General features: G+C 45.2%; 1 protein-coding gene across 4 annotated transcripts in view; it reads right to left on the bottom strand.

The window, feature by feature from the left end:
- The window catches only part of MYOCD (myocardin), a 108,622-nt gene that overhangs the window by 58,860 nt on the left and 37,417 nt on the right, over window positions 1–12,345 (bottom strand). For 3 of the 4 annotated variants that reach the window (XM_062216697.1, XM_062216700.1, XM_062216699.1), the window contains exon 2: window positions 9,784–9,849. In XM_062216697.1, coding sequence (XP_062072681.1) covers window positions 9,784–9,849 — 66 coding nt within the window. Of the gene's footprint in view, window positions 1–1,677; window positions 1,722–9,783; window positions 9,850–12,345 lie in introns of all 4 variants that reach the window. The other variant, XM_062216698.1, reaches the window with a different exon arrangement.

The following is a 12,345-nucleotide window of genomic DNA, read 5'->3' as shown; positions in this document are numbered from 1 at the left end:
GCAGCTCCCTTCTCTCCACTCTAACCTCATGCCTCCAAGGAGATCCCAGACAAAGGAGGAAAGGGGTGGGGGAGGGTGGAAGCCCAGGCGTTGGGAGCTCAGGGGCCTGAGCCTTCAGCACAGGGAAGTGTCTGGAGTAGGGCAGCAGCCCTGGCAGCAGAACAGGACCTGGCTTCTAGTAAGAGGACTCTTCACTACCAGGCTGCCGAGCATCCAGTCCCGCTGGTACCAAGGATGAGGATCAAGAGGTAGAGCCGAAGAGCAAGAGACTTGGAGCAGCAATCATGCAGTGGTTCTCAAAGTGTGGGCCCTGGACCAGCGACCATCATGATGACTGGATATGTGTTGGAAACTCCAATTCCTGGGTCCTACCCTGACCTACAGAATCAGGAACTCTGAGGGTAGGACTTGGGGATGTGTGTCATAAAAAGCCTTCCAGGTGGTTTTGCTCTGTACGTTTGAGAACCACTGCTGTGGAGTTAATAAGGCCACTGAGTCCTGACCTGGGGTCCTTGGGAATCTGGGAGTTCAAGAAGGGAGCCCTGGAATTCCAGGACTGATTTTCAGTATTTCAACAAACTGAAGATGAAGGCTATATTGGCACAGAGAAAGGTTGCTTAGGCTAATGAAACTTATTTTTCCATTCCTCCTGCTTGGATTCACAGCAATATGGTTTAATAATGGTTGTCTCAAGAGAAAGTACTGACTGGTAAACCTGCATGCCATTGATTAAATTAAAACAGGTATCTGGATGAATACTTAATGCCTGGATTAATAATTAATACTGAAGGGGAAAGACAAAAAATTTCAAATGTAAGATCTGTGGTACATGGGTATAATTCAAGAAGACTTGGATGATCAAAAATTGAGGAATTGCCCATTGAGTTCTGTTCTTGCTTTGTCATTTTTTTGGGGGGGGGTGGGGTGTAATCTTGAATAGTCTGGTAGTCTTCCTGTGCTGTTTTCCACTTAACAAAGTGGGCTTAGTGATGCTTGTCTTTTAAAGACAAATTGGACAATGAGCACTTTTCTTTGGAACAAATGAGATACATGCTAGTTACAAGGGATAGTGCTTTGCAAGTTATGGTCTTTCTTTAGGTTGTTCATAAATTGCTTATTCAATACCCAAACAACAGTATTAGGAGCAAGAAAACAGTGCTATTCCCAAGCAACCTTGTGATAGGTAAGACTTGGCTTGAGCAGTTGAGCATTTGTTGCAACCTATATGAATACTTAGAAATTTCTTGGAAGCTGGGAAGATAAATTTTAGCTTGGAAGATAAATTAAAAGCATGTTTGTAATTGCTCGTTTTCTACTTGATAAGGAACAGGGCACTGGAAAAACGAAAGAGGTGAGAGAAAAGAAGAAAGTTAGGACTGTTGACGCAAATGGGCTTGGCATGAAAATCCAGGGTTCCTTTTTCTCTCTCTGAATTTGAGATGTTAGAAAGAAGGGCAGAGGCAGATAGATTAATCCTCTTGTGCTGTGTTCTGCTCAAACAGCCAACAGAGTGTGGTAGGGAAAAGCCAAGTCAAATGGATGCACTGAGGAAAGGAAGAGAGACTTTGTCCAGTCAACTTCTCAAAACTATCGAGAGGCTGCGTGGAGTGTGGGTGCAGGAAATGGCCCGGCCATTCTTCGTGCTATTCAGAAGCATCACACAATTCAGGGATTTACCCAGGCTTTGCAGTAAGTATGTGGCTGCTGTAGCTTGGATTAGTCTGCAAAAAAAATAAAGGCAGCACCATTCATAGACAACTCATTGCATCTTGAAACTCATCGACATTGATCAGATCTTGGGACCAAGCTACCCAGACATTTCCTTCTGGGACAGCAGTGGCTTTCTCTAGATTCTCAGGACAAACGGCAGCCTCTCTGGGCCCCAGGTCCTCTGAAATCCATTTTAGTTTTCCAATCACGTCTTCTGTATTCCAGGAGAATGAGCTCACATTTCCTCCTATCTCCCGTGTGTTCAATCACAATAGACTGTTAGTAGCAGAAGGAGAGAAAAAGTCATGTCTTTCCTTCATGGTTTCTGTTTTTTTTGACAGGCAGAGTTAGATAGTGAGAGAGAGAGAGAGACAGAGAGAAAGGTCTTCCTTCTGTTGGTTCACCCCCCAAGTGGCCACTATAGCAGGAACTACACTGATCCAAAGCCAGGAGCCAGGTGCTTCTCCTAGTCTCCCATGCAGGTGCAGGGCCCAAGCACCTGGGCCATCCTCCACTGCCTTCCCGGGCCACAGCAGAGAGCTGGACTGGAAGAGGAGCAACCGGGACAGAATCCGGCACCCCAACTGGAACTAGAACCCGGGGTGCTGGCGCTGCAGGTGGAGGATTAGCTTAGTGAGCCGCGGCGCCGGTCTCCTTCATGGTTTCTAATACTTACTCTCTCATACTGGCTTAATGTCCAGAATCTTCCAGGTAACAAATGGGACTGACATGGGCCCCTTCTAGACTGTAAGCATTTTGAAACAGAAGTCACGTCTGATTGCTGTGTGTAGTCCCCAGAGTCTTCCTCAGACTAGTCAATACATACTTACTCAATCGCTCTATGATCATTTGAGTGAGTCCAATTCACATAGTTACTCATCTAACACTAAGGCCTCAGAAGTGGTTGGAATCACATGATGTCATTTAGAGTCTACCTAGGGGGCCAGCACTGTGGCCTAGGGGGTAAAGCTGCCGTCTGCAGTGCCGGCATCTCATATGGGCACTGGTTTGAGTCTCAGCTGCTCCACTTCTGATTCAGCTCTCTGATGTGGCCTGGGAAAGCAGAAGATGGTCCAAGCCCAAGGGCCCCTGCACCTGTGAGGGAGACCAAGAAGAAGCTCCTGGCTCCTGGCTTCAGATCAGCACAGCTCTGGCCATTGCAGCCAACTGGGGAGTGATCCAGAGGATGGAAGACCTTTCTCTCTCTGCATCTCCTTCTCTCTCTGTGTAACTCTTTCAAATAAATAAATAAATCTTTGGAAAAAAAAGACTAGGACCCAAATTTCATCACTTCATAGTATAGCTTAAAAAAATAAAAAGAGTCTACCTAGGAGAGTGATGCCAGGGAAAAAGAACTCTGCAGGTGAAAAGTGCACTAGAAATGACAGCTAGACCCCAACACTGCAGGCCTATAAGGGGCAAAGGTTGGAGCTGCCCTAAGGCCAAGAGAATGTGAAGATCCTGTATGTCTTCATGTACCCTTGGGCTCAAAAGGAAGGGATAAGGAAGCCATTCTCTTTTGAACACTAGATTTGATGTCAAAGTAAGCAATTTGAAACCTCCACTTTGAGATTCAGAGGTAGAGTTTTGGAGAAAAGTTCCAACAGGAAGACTTCGATATTTCTACATTTACGTTGAGACGCTATTTCACAGGCGTTTTCAAAGTGGGAATTTCACAATGTAAAATGTAAAAGCGATTTGAGATAAGGCTTGGGGTCCACATTCTTGGCCCAAGAACCCTTTCCCTCGACATTTAGAGTTGTTCTGGGGATTCTATACTGATCTGAGAACCCTGGCTACCCTTCTTGAATGAAAATCAAGATATGACATCTTTCAATTCATTCAATTCATAAACTCATGATACACACAATTAAGAACAAAGTAAATGTTTATGAGAAGCCATAATGAAAAAGGATTTGGGGGCAGGAGTTTGGTACAGTGGCTAAAATGCCACTTGGGATTCCTGCATCTCATATCAAAGTGCCTGAGTTCAAATCCCAGTTCTGCTTCTGATTCCAGTTTCCTGATAACGCACACCACGGGGAGCAGCAGTGATGGCTTAACTAGTTGGGTCCCTTTTACCTACGTGGAGATCTTTTTTTTAAGATTTTATTTATTTATTTGAAAAGTAGAGTTACATACAGAGAGAGGGAAAGACAGAGAGAAAGATCTTCCATCTACTGGTTCATGCCCTAAATGGCCAAAACAGCCAGAGCTGGACTGATCCAAAGTCAGGAGCCAGGAGCTTCTTCCAGGTCTCCCATGTGGGTGCAGGGGCCCAAGGACTTGGGCCATCTTCTACTGCTTTCCCAGCCCAAAGCAGAGAGCTGGATTGGAAGTGGAGCAGCCGGGACTTGAATAGGTACCCATATGGGATACTGGCCTCACAGGTGGAAGGCTTAGCCTACTGTACCACAGTACCAGCCCCTCATGTGGGGATTGAATTCTTGGTTCCCAGCTTCAGCCTAGTCCAGCTCTGGCTGCTGTGGGCGTTTTGAAAGTAAACCCAGGGGCCGGCACTGTGGCGTAGTGGGTTAAACTGCAGCCTGCGTTGCCGGCATCCCATATGGGCGCTGGTTCATATCCTGGCTGCTCTACTTCCGATCCAGCTCTCTGCTATGCTATGGCCTGGGAAAGCAGTAGAAGATGGCCCAAGTCCTCGAACCCCTGCATCCACATGGGAGACCTGGAGGAAGCTCCTGGCTCCCGGCTTCAGATTGGTGCAGCTCTGGCTGTTGTGGCCAGCTGGGGAGTGAACCAGCGGATGGAAGACCTTTCTCTCTCTCTCTGCCTCTCCTCTCTCTGTGTAACTCTTACTTTCAAATAAATAAATAATAAATCTTTTAAAAAAAGACTGAAAAAAAAATAAAGTAAACCAGTGGATGGAATCTCTCTCTCTTTAAATACATAAAGAATTAAAAAAATAATTTGGGCTGGGTAGTTAGCTCAGCAGTTAAGATACCTGCATCTGAGTTTCTGGGTTCAATTCCTTATTCCTATGCCTGACTCTACCTTCTTGCCAAAGCAGATTCTGGGAGCAGTAGTGATGGTTCAGGTAGCTGGGTTCCGGTTAGCCATGTGGGATACCTACACTGTATTCCTGGCTCTTGACTTTGGCCCTGGTCCAGCCCCAATCATTGTAGGCATTTGAGGAGTAAACAAGTGGTTGGTTAGGAACTCTGTTTCTCTGCCTCTTACACCAAATTTAACAATTTTTTTTTTAATTTGTTGCTGTGGACTGTTGGTTATTCAGTGAGTTCAAAAGCTGTAGGATGCATGTCCAGAAAGAGGGATGGAAGAAAACTCAATCTATTTGGACTAGTTTCACTAGTCAACTGAGAATTGTTTTCTGTTCCTTTTCTTTTCTTAAAATTTATTGGAAAGGTAGAGTTACATACACACACAGAGAGAGAGAGAGAGAGAGAGAGAGAGAAGGAAAGAGAAAGAGAAAGAGAGAGAGAGAGAGAGAGAGAGAGAGATCTATTATCTGCTGGTTCACTCCCCAAATAGTTGCAACAGCCAGGGCTGGGCAAGGCTGAAGCCAGGAGTCAGGAGCTTCTTCTGGGTCTCCCATGTGGGTGCAGGGGCCCAAGCACTTGGGCCAGCTTCTGTTGATTTACCAGGCACATTAGCAAGGAGCTGGATTGGAAGTAGAGAAGCTGGCTCTCAATCCAGTGCCCATATGGGATGCTTACATCACAGATAGCTCCTTAACCCACTACGCCACAATGTCAATCCCTTACACTTATTTTCAGTTCCTTAGAGTCAGCAGAGGAGAAATCTTAGAATTTAATCATCAATTTGGAGTGCAATTGAAGTGAGCTCTGCAATATGGCTAAATCTAGGGAGTTTTCCACTCAATATTGGTCATTGTGTGACACAGACTTGTTAGTTTATCCTTGGCATTTTCACACATTCATTTTTACTTTTTTCCAATTCCAGCTGAATTTCTGGGCTACCAGATGCTTTCTGATGGAAACCTACGTAAGTGCTTTGAAAGGCCAAGTGATTGCTTTTGAACATTTGAGAAGTTAGAGGTCAAGAGACACAGACTCTGCCCTCAGCTCTGCCACCAAAGGAGGGAGCTGCATTTTTTTTTTTTTGGGGGGGGCAAGGGACAAGTTCTAGAGATTTAATCTATTGTAAAAATCAAGATGGGTTCTCCTAAAGAGCAGCAGGTATTTTTGTTGACTGGTTAATAACAGTACTTCTAGCATGATAATAACCTGAACTCAACTGACAAGTCACATGGCTATCAGCTTTGGATTTAAGCAATTTATGATAAGCTTTAGAATCTGGGGAGGATGGCAATTATTTGAGATTTTATCAATACTTTTCTCTTGCATGCATTTAAGTTCTCATAAGTTGAATCTGTAGAAAATGAAACAACATCAGACTTGGCTTTGGGACCTCTGAAAACTCTCTTCCATCTATTCAACCGCAGCTTTGTGTATGTCAAGGACAAATGGGCATTGAATGAGGTCACAGGTCTTTGGACTCTGTTCTGAAGAGAACCAACCTGTCAGAGGAGATTCTCATGGAACGATGAGGGGAGAATCTTCTGGAAACAATGAGGGGGAGAAGCCAGGGCAGAGGCCATCATTGTCATTTCAGACAATGATACAGAGGGATTTCAACAAGTTTGTGAAAAATAGAATTAAAAGATAAGTTTATTTCGATGTAAAAAATTTTGAAGCCCATGCATTTTTTTTTTAATTTGACAGATAGATAGAATTAGACAGTGAGAGAGAGAGACAGAGAGAAACGTCTTCCTTCCATTGGTTCACCCCCCAAATGCCGCTACGGTTGGAGCTACCGGTGTAGCTCCAAAGCCAGGAACCAGGTATTTCTTTCTGGTCTCCCACGTGGGTGCAGGGCCCAAGCACTGGGGCCATCCTCCACTGCCCTCCCGGGCCACAGCAGAGAGCTGGACTGGAAGAGGAGCAACTGGGACTAGAACCCGGTGTCCATATGGGATGCCAGCGCCGCAGGCGGAAGATTAACCAAGTGAGCCACAGTGCCAACCATGCATGTTTTTTTTTCATAAATTTCCTATGAACTTTTCGAAGACTCTGCATTTATAAAACTTCTTTAACAAGTACAAAAGCAGGAAGATCACAGAACTAGATAATCTCTGAAGACTATTAGATTTTCTTTCTTCCTTTCTCTCCCCTTCCTTCCTCCTTTCCTCTTCTTTGTTTCAAAAATTCCAAATAATATAATGAGGAAACAAAAAGTCTTCTTGTGGAATGTCATGAGTTAAATATTCAATTACACATACTTATGTTTCTTATTACCTTTATTTGACAGATATATAGAGAGCGTTCCCATCCACTGGTTTACTACCCCCAATACCCACGGTAGCCTCTGCCTGAGGCTGAAGGTGAGAGCCAGGAACTCAGACCAGGTCTCCAACAGCAGCAGGAACCCAGTCGCTGGAGCCCACCTGCTGCCACCCAAGGACTACATTTGCAGAATGCTAGAGTCAGGAGCCAAAGTCAGGCATTGAACCCCAGGTATTCTAATATGGGATGTGGGTATCCTTTTTTTTAAGATTTATTTTATTTATTTGAAAGGCAGAATTAAAGAGAGAGGGAGAGGGAGAGAGGGAGGGAGAGGGAGAGAGGAAGGGAGAGGGAGAGAGAGGGAGAGAGGGAGGGAGAGGGAGAGAGGGAGACAGGGGGAGAGAGAGAATTGCCCATCTGTTGATTTACTCCCCAGATGGCAGCAATGGCTGGGGATGGACAAGGCTGAAACCAAGAGCCAGCAACTTCATCTGGGTCTCCCATGTGGGTGCAGGGGCCCAAGCACTTGGGCCATCCTCTGCTGCTTTCCCAGGTACATTAGCATGGAGCTGATAGCTAAGACCTGAAAAGCTACCCATATGGGATGCTGGCATTGCAGGCGGAGGCTTTACCCACTATGCCACAACAATAACCCCTGGGACATGGGCATTCTAACTGGAATCCTAACACCTGGGCAAAATACTTTCTCACTTAAAACCTTGAACTGTCTCTCAGAAGGGCCATCTTGTTCATTATTGTTGTCCCTCTAGTATCCGGCACAGTGCCCGTACAGAATTCTTGTTTGGGATAAAATTTGTCGAATTAGACCAACTGGAGATGATCCTGAGACTCTCAGCTCCTCTTTGCTTGTCCCCATTGCATTTCCACAGGTGCCCTTAGCAGCCTGAAGGAACACACTGCTCTGCACCACACAGGGATTGTGAGTTTCGTATTTTTGTCTCTGCTTGGGTTGAAGAGGCCAACTCCCAGCAGGTGAGGAGATGCACTGTGGGTCTTGCTTTCCAGGAAGAGCTAAGCAAAGAAAAGGTCTGTCCAGGCAGGGCCTGTGGTGTGTGCCCTCTGTGCCGTGCACATGTTGCCCCGGTAGAATCTCTGTCCTTGCAAAGTCAGGTGGAGAAGAGACAGCTGCCGACGAGGGAAAACCTTCACCATTTTGTGAAATTTATTCTCTGTAGGACGTTTTTCTCTGGGAAATTATCTTAATGATGCCATCAACTTCAGATGCAAAATGCTGATTTTGTAATATTTTATTAATATTTATGCTATTTGATTCTGGAAACCCCAACAAACAAGATTTGATATCTCCACTGGACTCTTACTACCCAAATGCATGTTTGATTTATACAACTTATGCGAGAAGCTTTTTGTAACATTTATCATAGGGTACACTGTTACCTTTAGTGAGTGTTTTAATGATCCTCAAATTAAACTCTTACACCTAAAAAAAATGTTGATTTCTATCCAAATGCCTTCTGTCAGACCCAGGCTAAGGGCATCTAACCACTTGGGTTGAATTTTAAATCAGTTGTGAAACACCTTGGGTAGACTAAAAAGTCCTGAGTGTACCTGCTCCACGTTTCTTGCTGAATTTAGGGCAAAGAAATCTTCGCAAGGGGACAGATGAGCAGCTTTGAGTGGATTCGTGTTTTTTTGATCCGATCTCTGCGGACCCTGGGTTTCTGTCTTTAGCACCTGGGCAGGAAGGCTAAGAGGACAGGCTCCCCAGAGACTTCTTTTGGTTCCTCCCCTTAGCTGTAAATGTTGATTTAACACCCTTGAGGATGCAGCATCAGCTTTCTTCAGTGTTTGGCAAATCTCTAAATTAGCAAGTCCTTCCACTGTCAGATCACCTACTGTTTACTGTTGATAGGGCTTAGCTGAGAACAAAGGGTGACTTTTGATTTACAAAAATTCTTCCTTCTGCCCTGGCTCTGCACCTAACATTTTTTTTTTTTTGAGCTTGGGCCATGGGGCTCCAGTATCTCTGCCCGCAGGACACGGTCAAGGTCAAACTTGCACTTGTTTCTTACCAAATATGAAGTCATAGGTGTGATGCTTTTATGCAGAGACCCGAACTTCTGCAAGAGTTATTGTGGCTCCTGATTTCAAAACTTTATCGAGAAAGAGACTAGAAGGTATGACCCAGAATATTTTACACCTGTGATTTCATTCATTCAAGGCACCCTTTGCCCCCTTATTTCCATAGATAACCAAGAATGAGCTTGAATTGCTGACTTGGAAGGAAATTTCAAATACATCTATTTTAAAAGATGGGCTAACCCTTCTTCTTTGCCTCAGATTGTCACCAATAATTCAGTATTACACCATTTGTGCTAAAATGATATTGCTAACCAATTTTCCAGAAAGGGAACAGCTGACAATATTCAATTAATTGTGGGCTCAAATACACCAAATAGAACCATAACCAAGGAAGTGAGAAAAAGATTACCCGATAGATGCTTCTGCAACAAATAGCAATTGTATCCAACATTAAAAGTAGGCAGAGGGTTAGGGATACCTATAGTGAATTGTATTTACCCCAAGAACAAATGAATCACATTGGAATTTTAGGCATAGTTAACGCTATTAAAGGAAAGTACCTGGTAGGTGAGTAGAGACTGGGGCAAAGCAACCCGGGTTTGGAATTTCTGCTGACACCAATTCTATGAGGCTTACACTAAACAGCCTCTGAGGCACTGTCCAGCTCCCTCATGCTCCCCACAGCCCCATGGTCCTTGACGAGTGCATAAGAGATGCAGGTACTCACGTGGTATTATGCCTTGGTTAGCCAGTTGTTCCTGGGTCCTTCTCTGTTGAAGTCGTAACTGTAAAACTTAGAAAAGGAAGCATTCGTTTGTAAGTTGGACTAAGTGCAACTTCCATCACATGTTTTCATCATCTTATTGCTAGCCTAGCTCTGGACACTACCATGAAGTGCCTTTTTATTTCTGTTGTAGACATAGAGGAGGATAACAGAAGAGAGAGAGAGAAGAGTTGAGAGGTTGCAGGGTTTGTCGCAATTTGGTAACACGCTGGGATTCCAACCCTTGCCTACTCTGTGCAGTGAATGCCGTCTGTGAATGCAGCTCTCCCTGCTCTACCGTTTGCGAGATGGCTATCATCAAATTCTGCTTGGGTGGCAGCCTCTGACTTTATCACGGGAGACAGAGAGAAAGCAACATGGGCTTTGGTGCCCCACCTGGGTTCAAATCCAACCCCTACCTCCTTATGAGACATGGGACCCTGGGGAAGTTGTACATGGGAACAGTGTCCACATCGTGGTTTTACAACAACATATGATAAAGCAAATGCGTGCACCTTGCTTAGCATAGTGGTCGACACATTTTATGTCATCAGTAAATGCTAGTGTGATGAGAATCTGGAATTCTTTGGAGAATTTAAAAAAAGCTATTGAATTTATGCTTTATATAGAAAACTTAAAATATGATAAAACTGGCCGGCGCTGCGGCTCAATAGGCTAATCCTCCGCCTTGCGGCGCCGGCACACCGGGTTCTAGTCCTGGTCGGGGCACCGATTCTGTCCCGGTTGCTCCTCTTCCAGGCCAGCTCTCTGCTATGGCCCGGGAGTGCAGTGGAGGATGGCCCAAGTGCTTGGGCCCTGCACCCCATGGGAGACCAGGAGAAGCACCTGGCTCCTGCCATCAGATCAGCGCGGTGCGCCAGTCGCAGCACGCCAGGCACAGCGGCCATTGGAGGGTGAACCAACGGCAAAAGGAAGACCTTTCTTTCTGTCTCTCTCTCTCACTGTCCACTCTGCCTGTCAAAAAAAAAATATGATAAAACTGTATAAACTATAATCTATATTCTAGGTGTAGATATGTGTATACACATGCCATATATGCTATACATTCATAACAGATTTATATCTTATAGGCATAATCATTGTAATATATATTGTGAATGTAGTATTTGCAGTTCTCTCCTGATTCTCACCTCTCCCCCCAATACATATATATTTAAAAATTTTTATCTATTTATTTGAGAGGCAGAGTCACAGACAGTGAGCGGGAGAGATAGTGAGAAACGTCTTCCATCCTCAGGCCCACTCCCCAAATGGCCACAACGGTTGGAGCTGGGCTGATCTGAAGCCAGGAACCAGAAGCTTCCTCCTGGTCTCCCATGCGGGTACAGGGCCCCAAGTGCCTGGATCATCCCTCACTGCCCTCTCCCCAGGCCACAGCAGAGAGCTGGACTGGAAGAGGGGCAGCAGGGACTAGAACCAGCACCCATATGGGATGCCGGCACTGCAGGTGGAGGGTTAACTCACTGAGCCACAGTGCTGGCCGCTCCCCCCCCCCCATACATTTTTTTCAAATTTGTTTATTTTATTTAAAAGGCAGAGTTACAGAGATAGAGAAGGAGAGAGACAGAGAAAGAGAACAATCTTCCATCTGCTGGTTCACTCTCCAGATGGCTGCAACAACCAGGCTTGGGCCAGATTGAAGCCAAAAGCCAGGAACTTCTTCTGGGTCTCCCATAGGGGTGCAAGGACCCAAGCACTTGGTCCATCCTCTGCTGCTTTCCCAGCCTCACTAGCAGGGAACTAGGTAGGAAGTGGAGCAGCTGGGATTTGAACCAGTGCCCATATGGGATGCCAGTATTGTAGGCCACAGTTTAACCCACTACACCACAGAACTGCCCACCCTCCAACCCCCAGCACATTTTATTTTGGACGGTATACCTCTCCCTCTGAATATCCCATCTCCCTAGGGATATCTGGAGTTTGCCATCTTGGTCCCCAGGTTTAAGTTGGCAGCATAAGGATAAGGATGCAAAGAACTGTAGTTTGCAAAGAGAAGGGTTAATTTAAGGAGCCCAAGTGAAAGGGGAGAGCAAGTACTGCTTTTATGAAGACAGCATTCGAATGAGGAGAATAGGAGCAAATGTGAAAAGGCTGCGCGGGCTGAATTTCAAGTTTGTTTAGTCTTTCAGGGCGAGGCTCCAGAGCAATCCTACGATATGAGTGGGTCTCATCTGCCTTCTTTGGAAGAGATGAATACTGCTCGAATCACTACAAATTAATTTTGGTTGCTTGACTGGTTTCACTAAAGAAGCCTCATTGCACCTCCTGTTAATAAGACTAGACCACAAAGAGGACTGAATTGCTTGTGTAGTGCACAGATGACAATGATAGGAGAGTTTCGTTATTGAGGCCCCTTCCACAACAACCCTCCCACTAATCAAAGCTATAAGCTCCCAACGCACTATGAAAAAGAATGACCTGAGGATTCATAAAGAAAATCAGACAGGTGCCGGAGGAAAGCCAAAACATGGAGAAATGACTTGCATGAAGGAGAATTTCCCATGA

Source organism: Lepus europaeus, chromosome 18 (assembly GCF_033115175.1).
Source record: "Lepus europaeus isolate LE1 chromosome 18, mLepTim1.pri, whole genome shotgun sequence".
NCBI lineage: Eukaryota > Metazoa > Chordata > Mammalia > Lagomorpha > Leporidae > Lepus > Lepus europaeus.
This window is presented reverse-complemented; position numbering and strand designations above follow the sequence as displayed.